The sequence below is a fragment of the Camarhynchus parvulus genome, chromosome 1A, assembly GCF_901933205.1.
Source record: "Camarhynchus parvulus chromosome 1A, STF_HiC, whole genome shotgun sequence".
NCBI classification, from domain to species: domain Eukaryota; kingdom Metazoa; phylum Chordata; class Aves; order Passeriformes; family Thraupidae; genus Camarhynchus; species Camarhynchus parvulus.
The window spans coordinates 4,866,298-4,880,182 of NC_044586.1; the positions used below are offsets into that span (position 1 = coordinate 4,866,298).

A 13,885-nucleotide genomic window follows, 5' to 3' on the forward strand; every position below is an offset into this window, starting at 1 on the left:
CACCTCTCCTAACAAAGATTGAAGGTCTTCAGAGATGTTAAATCTGCTATAAATGTCCTCACCCAAGCACACCTGCTCTGATCCAGGTGAAGCATAACTTGTAGTTTATTAATTAAGAGCTTTTGGTATAGCTATATTTCATTGCTACGCTGCCTGAGCTCCCTGACAAGAGGGTGCAGAAGTGACCAGTCTTCCCCACACAGCCCTGCATAGAAGACAAATGGAAGCAGTGCTGGGGCTCAATCTCCAGAGCTGTGAGAGAACACATTCCTGCATGAGATACACCTTGACTGGCTTGAGCTTCCTGGGGACACTGTGCAGAGGCAGGAGTCCCACAGAAGGGTCCTACCTGCTGTTACCTGGAGCAAGGTGGGAGCTGAGATCAGCTCTGCCTCAGAACCAGCTCACTGCTTGATGGCAAAGTGAAAACATGTCAAATAGCTCACATGAGCTTCTCTAAAGTTATACAGGAATGCCATTTTGCTGTTACATGGAGCAAACCATGTTTGCTTTGGTTGCATGCAGTTTGAGGGAAGTGAATTGCTACCAGTAGAATTTGCCACACTTATCTTTTATAGCAGCACATTTTCATCACTCATTAAATACAGGCCCCTTTTCAAGGATATCCACATTTTATCAGCTGGGAAAGACTGTATAAAGTCAGAGAAATATAGAAAAAGACCAAACTTTCATCTATCTAGTCCCAGATGACTGATACTGACTGTATGTTGTCACCGAGTCCTTCCACTGTGTTTTTTAGCTCTCAGTATATAAGCACTGAACTCCACAACATTATTTTACTCGTTAGTAAACTTCCACATTCATATTTCATCTGTTTTCAGCTTGGGTGCACATTGTTTTTCACAGTCTGATGTTCTTTACCAGACCCAGCCATTATAAAAAAAACCAAGGTCTCTGTCTGAGGGTAAGGAAGAGAATTACAGCTTGCATTCAAATACCAGCAGGTCAAAATGTCTGTGGCACACAATGCTTCAGCTGACTTGTTTTCCACTGCAAGTTATTTCTGTTGAAAATGCTTCCTGATCCCATACTTCTCCAGCACAGCAGTTTGTGCTTGCTGGAGAGGTGGGGAATCACAGAACCATTAAAGATGGAAAAGACCTCTGAAGATCAAGTCCAAGCACCAACCTAGAACCAACATCCTGTTCAGCACTAGAGGGGAAATGCAGAATGTGTTTAGCAGTGTCCTAGTTAAATCTGTAGTTTCAAATGCCCTTCACCCGAGTTTACTGCACAACTTCAACAGATGGCAAAGGCCATTTAACGTCACACTTTTCAAAACGGAGGGGAAAAAAAAAGCCATTAGGCTCTCCCTTCACTTAAAAAATCCAAGCAGTGTTACTGGCCTTTGTTTTCACAAAGTGGCAACTTTTATTAGCAACTAGTAGTGGTCCAAAGGGACATGCATCATCATGGCAAATCAACTATCTGAAGAGTAGATTTGCTGATGAAACCTCAGCATATTAAATTTTGTTAGTACAACTACCTCTGGAAATTCCTCTAGTCAGCTAGGGGAGGGGAAACAAAAATAATCAGGAAGCTACCATTTATACATTCTCCCATCCCACCTGTAATTTTGTGCTTTCTTGAGGGACTTCTCTGTTTTTATGTGAAAACTGGAGGATGCTACATATCTCTAGAGCATGTTTGGCAATTCAGGGACTCTGAACTCCCACTAAAAACATCAGTTACACAGCAAGAAATCCTTACATCAAAGAAAAATTCTAAGCTCCAATAAAACTCTTGCTTTGCCACCTCACTCACTTTCTCCAGGCTTAATATGTAAAAGAGAGAAAAAAAATTGAATGTATCTCAATTCAGTTTAACATGGAACATGTTAACCAAAAGTGAAATATTGAAATTCAATTACTGCAAAGTGATAAAGCAACTCACATTCTAGAGCATGCTGAAACAGCTGCACTTTGAAGATGCAAAAAATTCCCCTGAAACTGTTCCCTCAGAAGTGGGTTGGTTTTTCTCAGTGGTGGCTCAGGTCACTCTGTCTGCTCTGAAGCTGTCTGGGTCACACAGACCAGTGGGGAAAGAACAGGCCAGACACAGAGCCAGGCTGGGCTCTTGAAGATGTGAGGCCCAGACTGAGCAGCTCTTCACGACTTCCCACAAACACATCCTGCAGTCTGCTATGCCAAGCCCTTGCTCGTGATCCGTCCTGCTTGTTGATACAGATGACTGACAGATCATTTTCCCCACCTTTCCTGTACTCAGCAGCTGACATCAATAATGATATCACTTTGGCCTGCTTAATACTCTGCTCTTCGTGGGTCCTGAAGAGTGGATCTGCTTAGAAGAGGCTCCTGCCTTTGAGCCACCTGCAGTATTCTGCAAAGCAGAGGGGCCAAGAAGGGCCGTGAAGGCTCTCCTTTCTCTCATCTGACTGATTACATGGGTGCTTGTTGAATGAATTTGCAATTTGCAGAAATGCCATGGAGTGACCTCCAAAAATTGTTTGGACTCGTGTGACTTAATCAGGATTTTAATTCAGAGCTTCAGAGATAAAAGTCACAGAGATTTATGTGAGTTGCCTTATTCCCACATAAGTGTGTACAACTTTTTTTTTTTTCCATTTAAAAGGAAAAGGTTGGGCTTTGAAAAAGTCATTCAAGAGCCCAAAGGCTATTTAGCCACAGTTCTTTCATTACAGCCACTGCAGCAGTTCCATCTCTTACTGCTACTCAGTTATGTAAAAACCTTTTTGCCCTTTAAAGTCTTTGGAAATTCACTCCAAAACAATAAAGTGCTCAATTCAAGCATAAAAATATCCCCTATGGTGGTGCACTTACAAATATAAAAATTTCACTTCATCTTAGAATTCTGGGCTATCCCTTCCTATTCTCTGTTTATTTTGTGTTTACATTTGCATGGCTGATTATCCAGAAAGGATTTTCTGCCTGTATAACTATTGCTGTTTTATAAATGCTTCTATTTATCTCAGTGCAGACTGATAGCAATTTCTTCCACAGCTACATCAGAACAGTACTGATTGCTGCATGCACAGGAATATAAAAGCACACACTATTCATTGATTTCCATAGTCAATTAAGTCCTTAAAAATAAAGATTATGAAAAACAGCACTGTAAGATATAGATAATCACTACCTTCTTTAAAAAGTGAAGACAAGACTGTCAATTTTTTTTTTGCACTTGATCAGTTTATCCCAAGTTCTTCCATATTCAGTTCACAATCTAGGAATCCTAGGAAAATTCTGCATTTTAGATAATTAATCCAGTTTCCAGTTGTGAAATCACATCCAAAATGATCAGATAAAATGTACAATATCTATAACTCCTAGCACAGAGATAATAAACCTTTGTCTCATAGGCACTCAGGGATACTGTAAAAGCTCTAGAGGGTTGCTGGAGAAATTATTATCAAAGAGGCTGAATGAGCTCCAGCTGCATTACTGACACAAAACAACCCCTTCTCCTTTTCTTGTGAGTCTTTTAAGCAACACCACATAGGCAAGATCAACACAACATCCTGACTGATTCCTTCTGGATGTACTTTAAAAGTCAATAGAGTCCATGCTTTGTGGTGAATATTCATAGAATAGTTTGGGTTCGAAAGGACCCTTAAAGGCCATCTAGTCCAACCCCCTGCAATGAAAAGAGACAAATTCCAGGAGATCAGGCTGCTCACAGCCCTGTCCAACCTGACATTTAATGTTCCCAGGGATGGGGAATCCATCACCTCTCTGGGCGACCTGTGCCAGAGTTTCCCCACTCTCACTGTAAACATTTTCTTCCTAATGTCTGATCTAAATCTGTCCACTTCCCATTTTAATTCATCAGCCCCTGTCCCATCACTACATTCCCTTGTAAGAGAACCTCTCCAGCTCCCTTGTAGGTCCCCTCTAGGTACTGGGAGGTCTCCCTGGAGCTCTCCTTCTGTTCTCCAGACTGAACAACCTCAGCTCTCTTAGCCTTCCACAGAATCACAGAATTTCCTCACAGGAGAGCTCCACCAGCCCTCTGATCATCTTCCTGGCCCTCCTCTGCACTCACCTGAGGGTTGGATGCAGCACTCAGGTGAGGTCTCACCAGAGCTGCGCAGAGGGGCAGAATCCCCTCCCTCCCCTGCTGCCCACAGTGCCTTGGATGCAGCCCAGGACATGGCTGTGGGCACATTGCTGGGTTATGTCCAGCCTCTCATCCACCAAAACCCATGAGTCCTTCCCAGCAGGAAGACTGATACCTGTGATTGACTTCTGAACCCTTCATTTTACACTTCTGGTCTCTACATTTTGGAAGATGTGCGCAATATTGTTTTAGGTCTCCTGTTTGGGTGCAGTTCAGAGGATTGGAGTTACAAGGAGACAGTTCTAGAGTGGGCCATGGGTGCAGATAAACTACACCTTTATGACCACTCATCATACTGAGCCCTCAAATCCTGCCCAGGCAGAAATCCCTCTGAAACCAATGAATAAAGCCAATAGTAATGGACTAATTCTCTTTGCAGGCAGGAAGGACTTGATATTCACAGTAACACTGTTGAAGATTTAATTGTATTGCCCTTTGTCTTAAAAGCAAGATGTTAAAACATGTTAAACTCAAAATAAACAATAATTTAATAAATGGTTCTATACCCATGACTTGTGTCCTGACCTTGGGCCTATTTCCTTGTCTTTTTCTTTCCCTGGATCTAGGTAATGAACCAGTCTGTTATTTGTGAATCTGTCTAGTAGATAGGGATCTACAGGTAACAAATCTGATGATGTATTTTTCAGAAGGCATCAGTCATCATTTCTTGATAAAACTGTGGTGGTAGGGCTCAAGAAGTGCACCCTCAAACAGAGGCACTCAAAATCCTAAATTGTGTAGAAATGTCCCAGTAGTTTAGCTCTTAATTTTATAGCTCTGGGACAAAAGTTTAAAGATTAAAGACAAGAACAGTCTTCGTGGTGATTAGACAGCAGCAATTAGGATACAGTCTAAAGAAGAATAAAAGAAAGAAAAGTGAAAGGGCAACAGAAAGACAGGGCTATTAAAAAGGTCCTTCCTACACAGGAGCACTGGGCAGAGGGTCTCTATTAACACCTCCCATAACCAACCCAAAAAAGCTTATTTTTAAAAGAGAGTTTCTTTTTATATAGAGGAAGAGGGATGAGAAGTCCAAAGTTGAGTTCTGAAGGGCTCATAAAGACTTCATTTCACACAACAAATGTACTGAACAAATGTTCAGCAGCAGGTTTTTGTGGCAGGTGCCAAGGAGTAAGTCACTGCTGTTACTCACTTTCAAGTCAGTGGTACAGCAACCATTACAGTTGCATGCACAGTTGTTAACAAGGAAAAGGAAAACAGATTGAGGTCAGCATTTATGCAAATTAAATGTGTAAACTGCTTTTTCAATGCATTGATGCTGTGGCCCTTCAGTGCTCTGAACTATGGCCCCTCTCCCCTTACCCACCACTGTTTCAGCAGATGGAGATGAAATAACCTCTGCAATCACAGTGATGGGCTGCTCACAGTTGCATGCTTATTCTTTGTAAATTTTTCACATTCATGCAAACCCCTGCCAAAAAGATGATTAAAAAAACCTCAACCCCACAACAATAAAAGCCCAGCATTTTCTTGGAGGGGCGGAGGTGGATGGGGAATAAACACCATGGAAACATGTAGACAGATATATTCTTAGAATCAGATCATTCTCTTTTGTGGAAAGCCTTACTAATTCAAGCTTAAGTGCTGCAAGAATAAAGGGTTAGAAGGAAAAACACAGCTGGCGAAAATTGGGGGTTGCAGCTCTGCGTTTAATGTCTTCCACTTTGTGGCAATATCTCTGAATTTCTCACGTCTTCCTCATTGGCTGCAACAGGCTGGAGGAGGGGGGTGAGAAAAGCTCACAGAATCTGACAATGCTGTCAGCAAAGTAAATTACATCTGTTGTTCAATTTGTTCCATTCTGATTTCATGATGGGAACTATAAGAGTGACTGTAAGCCCCTGTTTCAAGCTGATTTAGCGACTCTTGAAAGTATGACCTCAAAGACTGAGAGGTGGAGGGAAGTTCCAGGACAGCCTGTATGTATATCTGTATGTGCTTCTCTCTGCTGTCCCTGGGGATGTGGTGCTCCTGAAGGTTTACACTGATTCAGTCCCACTGAGTTGTGTCTCTCACTGCACTGTGGTGGCTCTTCTGCACTGTTTTAGACTATTAACTCATTTTTTTGCCTAGGGGCTGGGAAAGACTAACAAGGATTTTTTAAATCTGAGGGAGTCAACTTATTATGTGCCAGTTTGGACATCTCTTCCAGGGACAGGTTAGTGGCCTGGATGTCATCCAGGCTTGGCCTTAGTCCATCTTTAATAATACCACGCTCTTAAGTTTACACTTAGAGCCTTGAGGTAAATTGTTCCTGGAGGCACTGCATGTTATTTTCAGAGACTCCACCAAGTATTCTGAAGTGTTGTCCAAATGACATGGGTCAGAGCCAAGACTCCAAAACCGATGGCAGGCTCGGGGTTGCTCATTATTAATAATCTTCAAGCAGACCAAGCAGAATTACTCAATCCTAGAATTCAAGCTGTAAGGGGCAAGCAGAACAACTCAGGACCAGGTTCTCCACTACCCAGCAATGTGAACAGCCGAATACAACAACATATGGTTGTGTTTTGCAATTTTTCTGTGCTTTGGTTTCATTTCTATGTACAATTGCTTAGATGCAGGGCAGTGGAGAGACCAGGCATGTAAAACCGAGGCTGCAGTGGATAGATTTGCATGCAGTGTCACAGGTCTCCAGCTGCAGAGAGCACATTTCACACAAAGATGAAAACCTGTCTAGAGACAGGGCACTGGCCAAATTGTATTTAACTCAGAAACAAAGCTTCCCCTGCAGGAGAGTAACAAACTGATTAAAAATAATTAAAAAGAAGATCTATTAGAGAAGGTTGAAATCTGAATCTCCTCAGATTAGAAAAAGATTAAGGGAAGACAAACAATGCCTACAAATATTTAAACACTATGTTATGAACTGCACAGAGATTATTTTCCTCCTTAGTCAACAAGACAATTCAAAATAATGGACTGCAGCAGAGACTGATTACAAAATACCAAATGATTCAATTTGCAACATCTGGATTTTCATCTGCTGCTGGAAGTTTCCAAGATGGATAGGTCTTCAGAAATGGGCCTTGGTGCCTGCACCAAGTGAGCTGCTAACGGTGGCTGATCATACACTAAGGAGAGTTTTGAGAATAATAACCTCAAATCCTTCTAGAGTGCATAGGAAAAGTTATAATGGGACCTATCACAAGAGGTGCCTGTTTGCTCAGTGGCTCTGTGGACTGACTGCCCATGAGACCAAGGTGCCTGCATGGGACAAAATAAACTTGTTAGGCTGAGGCAGTACAGGAGATGTGTTTCTACAAACACTTAACACTCCCTTCCACAAAGATCAATTCTTCAGTGAAAAGCCAGCAAGGCTGGTTTGCACAGATTTTTCATCCTGTCCAATACAGTTATTTCACATTAAAAATTTGGCTCTTTTAAAGTAATTATCCTACCTTCCATGATAGCAGCATCAACCTGTTTTCCCTAACATTTTTCTTTCCCATTTCAAAAGAAACCAATCTATTCACAAGTCTTATCTGCTGAGAGAGAGAGAGGAGATTGGAAAGTGTATTGATCTTAGTGAGGTCAAGTCCTTCTAGGGAATAAAAGTTTATTGCTCTCCTGTCTCTGATTATCTTTTTGTGAGGATGTGGATCACAGGCTGGGAAATAGTACTCCATGAGAGAGGAGACAGGCTTCCCCTGCACAGATGGAAAGGCTGCAGTGGGAAGCATGAAGAAGGAAGCAGGAAGCTGAAGTTAAAATTTGAAGAGCAATTAAGTGAATTAGGAATCTAGGGCTTGTGGAAGGTCACACAGCTTTCTAACTCTCAAACATGCAGCTTTAACCTTGCAAACTGTGGCACAGGACAGACATTGCTTTCATGAGATCACTACTATATTTTTCAGGGCAACATGCTGAAATGTGCTAAGCTCCCTCCATTCCCACTGACAGGAATGCAGAGATCTAGGAATCTGTCAAAAGTTGGGCTGTTCTTGGTTTGGTTTTTTTTTTTTTTTTTGAAAATAAGATATAATTGAGAAGCACTTATAGAAAAGTTCAAAGCAAGGGAATTGCTCCATTGGCTCAACACTTCCAGCCAAGTAATTCAGTCCAAAGCTTTATCTGTTGTTCTGCTGAGTTTTAGGTCAGGCAAACATTTTCAGGTTTAATAAGGGAACAAAGAAAACTCTCTGCATCTGCATATATATCCTTGGAAGACTAATCTCAACAGATACCAAGGCCCTGATTAGGCATCTGTAAGTCCTCACATTGTACTTTGACTGCATGTGAGAAATCAACAGCGTGATCAAGATTTTGCAAAATACGAAGTGACATCCTGACCTTTAGAAATTAATGAGAATTTTGCCATTGACCCCAGCAGGACCCCAGATTCAAAACTTGTCATCTAGCCTGAATTGCAGAGGAGCTAAGAATTTGACAGTCTGCTTGAGCTTTGAATTTTCAACTCTTTTAAATATTAGCTCATTAGCTTACATTGTTGAGCATAATGAATGACCTCTGAAAATCATCACCTAAAATTTTTGTCTGCAAAACTGTCCAATTTGCAGCCAAAATTTTCTTACACTCTTTCTCTATTTGTACTTTCAGTTTAAAATGGACAACAAACTCTGTGTTTCTAATTTAAAATAACTGTGCAGATTTACTCCCTTATTAAGCAAAATTTAATTTTTGTGACCTCACTGTGGTTTCAGGAGATTTTTCAGAGCTGAGAAGAGAACAGCCTCCTATCTCTGCACCCTGTGGAGATGCAGCTCCCAATGGGTTGTCTATGACAAGTCCACCCTTCCTCAGCCAAAAAGCAAAGACTGGGGAATAAAGTTGTGTATGACTCAGACTGCAGTAAGCAAACTGTGGCTCACAGTAAGTTTAAGGTAGATATTTGTACCCTACCTTGCTAATATTCTTTCTCCAGCAACTGAAAAGTTGCAACTTTTCTATCCTTTACTATCCAGAGTACTCTTCCTTTAGATCTGGCTAAATTAAGCTGGAATGCCCTTGCCATGGACTCTAAATCTGACTTAATAAACCACAATAAATATGGTTGGAAATTGCATGAAATGACAGTGTGAGTGTTAAGAGACTGTTTCTACATATAAATATAAAAGCAGTAGTGTTTCTCCTAGGTGTGCCCTGCAGTAGGTACCCAAGCAACACCTGCTCCCAGCATGGCACAGACCCCTCTGCAGAAGGAAACACCTCAGGCACCTCCCTCACCAAAAGGCAAACACTGATCAGAGCTGAGTTCTGTCTGCTTTGTCAATATGGCACAAAGGGGCAAAAGTCAAATGGGACAATGGTATTCTTAGGGTTGTTTCCAGCAGCTTAACCAAGAATGCCTGCCAGCTCAGGTGTTCAGGTATTCACTCAAATTTTGTATTTTGTGGTCTCTAAACATAGGTGATCCTTTTTTTTCTCTTTATGAAATAAATTCCTTCCTCCTCAATTACTGGCATTTTTTTCCTGCAGTGCTAACTCTTATCTTTTGTAGTCCTGTCTAGGAATAACCAGGAACTGATGATAACAAATATTTCTGCTCTTCCCAAAGCAAGCATTCTAACAAAGCAGTCATCTAAAAGGCTCACTATATGCATGCCCCTAAAAATAATGACCATCCATCTGCATTAATTTAAGGTCTAAGTTCAGCATTCTGTCTCCAAAGGGAAAAAAAAAAAAAAAAGAACAGCTTAGGAAATCAGTAAAAAAAAAAAAAAAAGTCTGAATACCAAACAAAAGCCAACAACTAAAACCTAGTTTGCTGCAGGGACACCATAAAATCAGACTGTCTGCTGCAGTCATGGTAGAAAATCTTTTGGAAGTGAGTATTTACTTTTGGCTCCTGTTATTAGATAACTGATAATGAGTTAAACATGATTCATATCAAGTCATGAAAATGACACATGGGCCCTAAAGGGTGGGAATTGGAAGGGTCTTTCATAGCACATGTCTTTGGAGAAACTGATGATAACTTGTGGACAGGTTTCACAATTCTGAATAGCAAACAGGGCCAAAAATATTTTCATTTCTTCTTTTCATATCATTTACTCTCTCCCATTTCCCTTGTAAATAAATCCTCTCCATCACACACATCATGGAGAAATAGGAGCTAAATGTGGTAAAAGACAGATATGTTATATGTAGCCATAGTTGAACTGTGGAGCAATTTTGCCCAGTTTCTCTTCTGACTTTAACTATTCTGCTCTTTATTATTTTATTAATTTATACCCCCTTTTCTAGTAATGGCATTTTTTTTTCTCTGAGACCCAGACTCCCCTTGTGGTTTGATCTCTGCCCTTTATCTCAGGCATTAAAGGAAAGCTATAGTCACTATTCTAATCTAAGCTTAAGAAGATAAAGAGACAACTTCTAGCTGTTCCACACAGAGACCATCCTTTGCAGATAAGCTAAATCTTCAAAGGGAAATCTTGCAAACTCTAAATCACTTGTGGGTAGAAGGCAGCTTTGGGCTCATGTCTAAGAGAGAAGCTTGTTGACTAACAGTGCAAGCTGCCTCAGTCCAGATTATCCTTTTGTGTGCTCTGAGCCTTCTCGAGTCAAACTGCATCCTGCATTTTAACATATCCTACCATCTGGAGATCCAGGTGTGTCATGACATGCCAGACTTACAAGTTGGTGTGAGTCTGGGTCAGTCTCACACAGACAGGACTGTGCTGTGCATGAATGAAAGCCCTAGGTCATGACATACTGCTGCAAAAGCTGATGGCCAGTGCTGCATCCAGAAACACATTTATCTGTGATTTACTGGTGAAAGCTAAACCTGATATTAACTCCAGCAGTATAATTGTATTGCAGTGAATTTCCCAATACATTAGGAATGAAAAGGTACAAACTAAAGCAGAGGAAATGCCCAGAATCAGGCTACAGGACAAGATGAGTCTCCATTTGTATTACAGGTAATATCATATTTTGACTAAACATATGAGCATGATTGATACCAGTATCAGAGCTAATAGCATTAGAATAAATTCTTGTATGACAAAAGTCATAATCAGGAGTACTGCTGAAATTTGTAAGGCCTTTCTTATAGAACCTATGAGCTGATCAGTGTAGTGCCTTTGTGACACAAATGCCATGGGTAGAGCACATGGTTGTCTGTCACAAATTCTTCTACATCAGTAATCTGGAGATGTACAAGATGTTTCCCTCCTGCAGAGAGGGTCTTTCAATGACTTTCTCCTCAACCAAGGTCCATTGCAAATCTCCAAATCAATAAGCCATCTCCCATGATTCGAAATTAAAATATCAATGGAAAGTCAACATTTACATTTGGTTTCATTGCACCAGATAACCCCTCCACTTTACTGAGCAGTAAGCTGAGTTAATTCAAGCTCCATGCTAGCAACCATGCCTTCACTCTAGAGAACAAGCAAGACAGCTAAAGCCCCCAAGTTTCAACAGAGCAGTGAGCACAAGCAGGACTCAGCCCAGCATTTTCGGATACGTACCCAGTAGAGCACATCTGTCCAGCCCTCCATGGTGATGCACTGAAACACCGTGAGCATGGCAAAAGCAAAATTGTCAAAGTTGGTAATGCCATGCTTGGGTCCCTCCCAGCCCGCCTTGCACTCGGTGCCGTTCTGACACTGCCGCCCGTGGGCAGACTGGGGGGCACACGGGGACGGATCGTCTTCTGCAGGTGTATCTTAAAGGAGAGAAGGGGAGAAAACAGCTGAAGGAAACCGTTTGGCACACTGATAAGCAAGTGAAGGTTATCAGATTTCAACAAATGTATTTCGCAGTGAGTTTGACAGATTTCTCAGGAATACACAGGCAACTGCTTGCTGTCGAGCTTCACTTTCTTTTTGCAAAAAATAATAGCCAAGCTGTCAATTTTTATAGTCAAAACAGAGATGAACTTTTTTCCCTCCCCAAAGCATACCCTCCTGTGAGGAAGAATTCATGCCTTTCAACATGACAGGGAGCATCAGATCAAGGCTATCATGTTTCATTAGGCTGAGTGTCATGGCCAGCATTCTCCTGCTGCAGCCACCTGGCATCTGGGTTAATCTGGGAGGCACGGCACTGACTGGCACTGCTGGAGGAGGCTGAGCCCCTGCAGCAGACAGGCTTCAGTGCTCGGGAGACAGGCTGATGTGGCACTGGGCCACTGCTGAATTACAGCAGGGAGTGTCTGGGGCTCTGCTCTTTTGGCATTTAGATGATGAATGGCATTTTATCAGTAGCCCAGTGGCACTCAGAAATTCTAAGGCTGCTGCCTGGTTATCCACCCCTTATTCTGTACAGGTGTTTTCAAAGACTTGACAACCTATACAACAAAGCAAACTAAATGCTTTGGTATATAAGGAAGGCTCCAGAAAACATTTTTATAAGCACAGTAACCACTGCGATGTGATTTTTTAAAATATACAGATTTCAGATCTTAGCGCTGCATTTTTAACAGATGCAGTTATGTATGAACGTGTAAGGGAGTGGGTAATTATGTTTGCTTCTCATCTTATTATATGGTAAACAATGTAATTTTCCAAAATTGTGATCACATTCTGATCACGAAAGAATGCCAGAAACAGTAATATCAGAATTAGACGCTGTAATGTAAATACTTCTAGACAGAATGGAGAAAAATACACCCACTTTAAAGATGCAAACCACAGTGACAGCTCATTATAGTTCTAGCATCATGTCCAGAAAATGAAATCTGCCAACATTATAAAAGCAGAAAAAGCAGAACTTCTGAAAAAATTTTCTGCTTTACACTGTTTTCTTATGAGCTGAACTGGGTACTAGGCATTAATACCCTCTACCACATGAGAAATATTTGCTGTTCAAGATCAATAAATCAGACTAAAATTAACAGACAGCTTGATGAGTGACAGTGCAATTGAATTGTTTTGAAATGTGAATATTTCTTTCTGCAAATAATATGAAATAAATAAATTTCATGATGGATTTGATGTAAAAAAGTTTCTTCCCGTTAATATAATTTTATTTTCTTTCTGGTTACACTTCTAACCAAAGCTGCAGCCTGTGACTAAAAAAGAAAGGTACTGCCCTGAATTATGTTTCCTTTACAATGATACTGGTTTAAAAAAAAAAAGCATTTCTGTATGACATTAATAATAAAATAAATGAGGTGTTCATTTCTGTAACACCGTGTCCTGTGTAGTTTAATCTGCAGCAGTGAAATTGTGAAACGCCTAAGAAGTTAGCAGTGAGCAACAGCCACCCATCTCCTGTGCCAGAAGAAATGCTCTGTTACACATGGGAAAAGCCTCCCTCTGAAAATCTTGTCTGTTTGTGTGTGTTCCCCTTACCTATCAGTCCCCCTTGCACATGGTAGCAGGTCTTGTGCATCTTCCCCATGAATAACTCCAGTCCAATGATGGCATAGATAATAATGACAAACAGCACCAGCAGGGCAATATGCAACAAAGGGACCATGGCCTTGATAATTGAATTTAAAACCACCTGGAGACCTGCAGAGAGAACAGAAGGAAGCACTTATCAGCAAGAGAACAAAATTCAGAGAGGCTATAAATTGCACAGTAGTGTTTCAGTTTTATTTTTCCCCCTCACCTGAACTCATTATCTTGATGATGCAAAGATGTACAGTTACAGATTACCTCCCTCCAGAAGATCCCCAACATTTCAAGAATTTACTATGGCTTCCAGATCACAGAAAGTGAAACAGGTATTCCTCTACTTGTCACCAAAATACCCCCATGCTGAGGAGGGAATATGTCAGCTAGCTTGCTTGTTCATGAAAAGCAGACCTAAGGTGTCGCACACAAGGGAA

At 41.1% G+C, this 13,885-nt stretch overlaps 1 protein-coding gene across 1 annotated transcript in view; it reads right to left on the reverse strand.

The window, feature by feature from the left end:
* Nucleotides 1-13,885, reverse strand: part of CACNA1C (calcium voltage-gated channel subunit alpha1 C) — a 458,666-nt gene that overhangs the window by 155,105 nt on the left and 289,676 nt on the right. Inside the window, exons 6-7 of the mRNA XM_030959315.1 lie at nt 13,404-13,565; nt 11,577-11,773 (exon numbers count right to left, since the gene is read on the reverse strand). Coding sequence (XP_030815175.1) covers nt 11,577-11,773; nt 13,404-13,565 — 359 coding nt within the window. The remainder of the gene's footprint in view (nt 1-11,576; nt 11,774-13,403; nt 13,566-13,885) is intronic.